This window comes from Myotis myotis, unplaced genomic scaffold, assembly GCF_014108235.1.
Source record: "Myotis myotis isolate mMyoMyo1 unplaced genomic scaffold, mMyoMyo1.p scaffold_m19_p_14, whole genome shotgun sequence".
In the NCBI taxonomy this organism is placed as follows: domain Eukaryota; kingdom Metazoa; phylum Chordata; class Mammalia; order Chiroptera; family Vespertilionidae; genus Myotis; species Myotis myotis.
The window spans coordinates 17,095,349-17,100,838 of record NW_023416318.1 but is presented as its reverse complement, the minus strand read 5'-3'; the positions used below and the strand labels follow the sequence as shown (position 1 = coordinate 17,100,838).

General features: G+C 43.2%; 1 protein-coding gene across 1 annotated transcript; it reads right to left on the bottom strand.

Annotated features, from left to right (window-relative positions):
• Positions 1-2,177: 2,177 nt before the first annotated feature.
• LOC118669416 (leukocyte elastase inhibitor-like) lies at positions 2,178-2,938 on the bottom strand. The gene has a single exon (XM_036335528.1). The coding sequence runs from the start codon at positions 2,757-2,759 to the stop codon at positions 2,178-2,180; it is 582 nt and encodes a 193-aa protein (XP_036191421.1). The 5' UTR covers positions 2,760-2,938.
• Between the last annotated feature and the right edge of the window lie 2,552 nt (positions 2,939-5,490).

Below are 5,490 nucleotides of genomic sequence, written 5' to 3'. Positions count from 1 at the left end.
GGTCGCGACCCACAGGTTGAGAACCGCTGCGCTGAGGAGACTCGTGTCTATGAAACACCTACTATGTGCCTGCACTTTTTTCATTACCAAGCTGCCGTGCCTGAGGATCCTTTCTTAGCTTATAGTTCATTCATTCATTCATTCATTCATCTCTACTTTTGAGAGCCATATGTGCTGGGCACTGGGCCAGACATTGGAGATACAAAGTGTACAAGACACGGGCCCTGATCACAATGATATGAGGCTACAATAGCAACCCAGTGCTTTGCCCACAGTGAGTGCTCAATGAGTGGTACCAGAGTGGCTGATCCTAGTAGGTTGGTATGGGACTCACATCCACATAGCCTGGTGGGGTGGCCCTTGCTATGTGGACCCTACGTTGAACGTGGGTAAATCAGGAAGTAAAAGGGCATCATTATTACTGATGTTGAACAGGAAGAAGTATTATGTGGCAACCCAAAAACATGGACATTGGAACTGCAGCTGATGTAAACATGGAACAGGAACCAAATAAGCTGTCTTCTTTGGCCAGCAGGCTCAGAAAGTTGGCATTTTGTTTATTTGTTCACCTAAGTCCAGGGGTCTGAAAACTATGGCCCATGAGCCAAGTCTGGCCCACTGCTTGTTTTTGTAAATAAAGTTTTATTGGAAAACAGCCATGCTCATTTGTTTACATATTATTTTATGGCTGCTTTTACACTATAATGGCAGCATTGACTAATCTCCAATAGAGACTGACCACAAAGCTGAAATATTTACTATTGAGCTTTACAGAAAAAGTTTGCAGACCTCTGACCTGGCCTTCCACTTTAGCTAAAATAAAAAACAAGTTTTCAATTACTTTGAAAAGTGTACATATATTTATATAGAAAAAGTCTATAGCGATATAACAAAATTATTTGTGATTTCCTACGGGAAATTTGATTTCGAAGAATTAGGGGCATAGAACACTTAATTTTTCCTTAATTTTTAATGATCAGATTCTATTACTTTTATATTTAAAAAGACTTTTGTTATATGAAGCACTTTTGTTATATTAAACTATTTTCATTATGTTCAAAGTAATTTTTAATTACAAAAGCTATACATAAATATTTTAGAAAACAAAAGGTAAATTTAAACTACCATCATTATACTACCCAGAAATTTCTTACTGTTCCTTTTTGGTGCATATTCTCCAGTCTGTCATTTGTATGGGTTACTATTTTGATGTACAATCTTCCAGTCTTTTGAGTATATACTAGTATAAGTGCATGTGTGAGTATGTATATACACATCCACACACATACATACACATTTAACATACTCATTATCTTTTGGGAATTTTTTTTTAATTTAATAATGTATTGTAAACACTTTTCTGGGTTCTTAAATAGTCATCTACCCAACATTTTATTTTTTTTTAAAGGAAAATAAGCTCTTTAATCATTTGAAATCAGAGGGGCTATAACAGAACACTAATCCTGTAGAACAAAGGGTCAGAAACACTGGCCAAAGCAAATTTATCTTCATAATCCAACCCTTAATTGGGCTGCTCTCCTATATTTCAATTGAATGTCTGTTTTTAAGCCTCCCTTCAGCAATGACTGTCTCTCTGTGATTGCTTCCAGAAGTCTATCTGTGAAACAATTTACAGTACTATAATTTTTCTCATGGCTATCAAGACAGTACAGCACCACTGAGCTGTCAAGAAAGGGCAAAGGAAAAACACTGCTTTTGGGTGAAGCGACAGTGTGTTGTGTTGCTTTGCTTCAATCAGTGGTGTGACAAGGTGTTCCGGAAAAAAAAAAAAAAAAAAAAAAAGAGTACAGCAGTTTCTTCGTTTACTACACTGTCAAGAGTCTACATATCTGCTTGGTGCATTCAAAAGCAATCACTAAATTTTTCAATATAAAAAAAGGAAAATAGATACCTATCCCAAAGTTAATGGGTGTAAACAGCCCACAGAGCTGACATTACGAAGGAAGTTACAGATTTTTTTTTTTGGGGGGGGTGGTAGATTTATTGTAGAAGATATATAACTTTCATATATCTTTGAAAGGGCCAGTGATACAGCTCTGAGCTTGACCTTGGGTTTCCACAGTCTCTAAGGGGAAGAAAGTCTGCCTAAGAACAGAATGTTAGTTGAGGGATTGTGTCGAATGAAAAAAATGAATGGATGGTCGGCCACAAAATTTTCAGTTTCTGGCATAAGCACGCAACCCACCACTAAAATCTGTGGCAGCCGCTGCCTCTGTGCCTTCCTCATTAACTTCCACAAAAGACTTGTGGATAATTTTTGATATAAAAAGATCTCTGGCTCTTGCCATGCCAGATAGATCAGTCTTGCTATTAAAGAGATCCTCTATACTTAGGCTGGCCAGGTGAGAGTTGAGGTGGTAGCTCTCTTCCAGCTGGAACCTGGGCAGGTGGACGTTGACTTTAATGGAACTCAGATTCTCAGGTTTGGTCCACTCCTGCAGTTTTTCCAGGGTCAATTGTTCTTCGATCTTCTTCAGACCCGTGGCCTCGTCCTCGATGGCATCTGGCAGCAGGATGACCATGCTGAGGTCCCTGCCTTGGTAAGGCAGTTCCAGCACCCGGCACTTCAGGTCCTTGATGTAGCCAAATGGAAATTTGCTCTTCTGATACATCATTTTCACTGTTTTTGTGTCTTTCTTATTCAATCTGAATGGTGTATCAGTTGTGGCCTTTTTACTGAATGTCTCCTGCCAGTTTCCTTTGAAATAGATGGCATTAACTAGCACAAGTTTGGTCATATTATCAACCACGCCTGCAGCCAACAATTCTGGAATTTTCCCTTCAGTCTGCCCTTTGACCCACTCGTTTATCACCTTTCTTGCATCTTCAGAGGCTCACTGAAAATCTGCACTGGCCAGTTCAGCACCATACATTTTCTGGGTCGAAGCTAAGAACTCAGGGAGGAACTCATAGGTTTTCTCTCCTATAACCTATTAGCAAGTTTGAGAATATAGGGAGCTCCATGCTTGTTGATATCAGCATTCAGACTCTGAAAACTGGAATCTCCTAACAGCATCGAAGTGAAGAGTCTTGGACATCTGTGCCTCGGTAGTGCCTCTGGCCCCAGAAAGACCATGGCCAGCGCTGAGGAAATGCTCACGGGGGAGATGATGTTCCCAGAGGGGCTGTTGTCCTTCAGTGTGCGGAAGAGGTCCACGGCGAACCGGGTGTTGGCCAAGCTCGCTGCTTCCTGGTGAGGCTACAACACAGGACAGAGGCCCGTTGCTAGCTGCCTGGGAGGGGCTCTGGATCTGACGATGTACCCAACATTTTAAATTGCTGCATGGTATTGCATTCTATGGAGATATATGTTTACCAATTCCCTATTATTGGACATTTACATTGTTTCCAGTTTATTACTCTTTTAAAGAAAGCTATGAGAACATTCTTGTAAATAAACCTTTGCAGATATCCATTATGACTTTTATAGGCTACGTTTGTGTAAGCAGAATTGCTGGACTAAATGAGCACTACAATTCTGATTCCAATTCTATTCCAGTGTGTGAGTCCCCTGCCCCCCACACCCCCCATCAGACAATTTTCAGATACCAGCTGGGTGTCATGCATTTCAACTCAATTCTGACATTGTCTACCTAGAGTTAACGTCATATCCCACAGGTTAAGGGCTCAGGCCCACCAGACTGTCCCCCACTTCAGACGCCAATCCCAAGTCCAGGTTGTTACCTGTGCTTCTGAAAGACTCGCTAAACATCAGGGGTCCCCACAACCCTCTCCTTGGGTTCATTTGCTACAGTGGCTCACAGAGCTCAGAGAAACATCGTACTTACTAGATTATCAGTTTATTATAAAAAGATGTAACTCAGGAACAGCCAGATGGAAGAGATGCACAGAGAAGCTGAAGGAGTTTCCAAGTGCTCGCAGCACCTCCACACGTTCACCAACCTGGAAGCTCTCCAAACCCCGTCCTCCAGTTTTTACGGAGGCTTCATTACAGAGTCAAGATTGGTTAAATCTGTGGCCCTTGGTGATTGAATTCAATCTCCTGCTCCAGCCTCCTTCCCCCATCCTGGAGGGCGGGACTGAAAGTTCTCCCTTCCAATCACAAGGCTTATCGCCCTGGCAACCAGCTCCTATCCTTAGGTGACCTAGGGGCTTTCCAGAAGTCGCTTCATTAACATAACAAAAGACACCTTTTCCAGTCTCTTCACTTAGGAAATTCCAAGGGTTTTAGGAGCTCTGTGCAAGAACCAATGAAAACCATATATACTTTTTACTAAAATCACAATGTCACATGAGCTTTTAAGTTGTTTTTCGGTGACTTGTGGATCAGGTTGTGCCAATTTAAATCCTCAGCAGTAGTGTCGGAGATTGCCTGCTTTCCAGAACCTTAAACTAGGTATTATAAAAACGAACCACAACACTTTCACTTTCGGTTTTGTGTTTTCTTACCAGACAGTTCTCTTCTTATTGGCCATTTAAGTCTCAATATCTCACTGTACTGCTGAGCAGTTGTCTTCACCCCACATTTCAGGACCATTTAAGTCCTGAACTACTAATGCTTGGCAAAGCCAGCCATCGGCATCGACATCAGCCACTTCTGGATGTTGACCTCTGCGTGTACACACCCTGCTCTCCGGCCTCCCTCAGACACCCGAGGGAAGTGGTGGGTCTGGCGGGGTCACGTGCCTTGGCAGGTACTAGATCACACACTACAGAAAAGCAAAAGCTTTATCGTGAGGATGGGTGGCCTCTCCTCCTTCTGCCCTTGGCCAACATTCTTGAAAGAGTCGCATAACTTTCTGTCTCCACTCCCAATCCCGCGAGGTTCTCCTGCAATTGAAAAGTCGGTCAGGAATTTCTAACTGCCTGATCCAGGACCTCCTGTTGGCGGCAGCCAGGACTGCACCAGGTGTTAGACCCATAGGGTCAGATGGGACCTGGGGCCAGATGGGACCTGGGTTCAGCAACCTGGGTACTAGAGGTCTAGCAAAGAAAGAATTCAGAGCCAAGACTCAAACTATAAAAAAAAAAAAAAAGTTTATTTAGAAAGTCACAGAGGTAGAAGAAGTGAACAGTAGAAGAAATGAGCTCAGGAGACAAGTTACAGAGGCAAAAGAAGGGGCCGTGGAGGTAGGAGAGAGAAGGGTGAAGGTAATGCGCCTGGGGGAAGGAGAGGGGAAGATGAAAGGCGTGGGCCTGCTCCCGTCCTTAGTCCTAAGGGCTTTCGAGTGTGGGGATTTTAGGGGAGGTCCTGGGGAGGATCTCAATAGAATATTCATCAGCTTTCCAGGTGTGTCCTCTCAGGATCATGATCGCCACTGATTGGCCCGCACCAGGGCAGGCTGCCATTAGTCAGTGCAGCTGGTCCTGAGGTCAGCCTTGGTGTTGCTTGTCTGGTTTTGCTGCTTTTCTGGTCCTGGAGCTAAAACACAACTGAGGTCTAGATGTATTTGATGCAGATCAGAGCCTCACTGTCCTGGGGGCTTAATGCTTATGGCTATTTTCCAG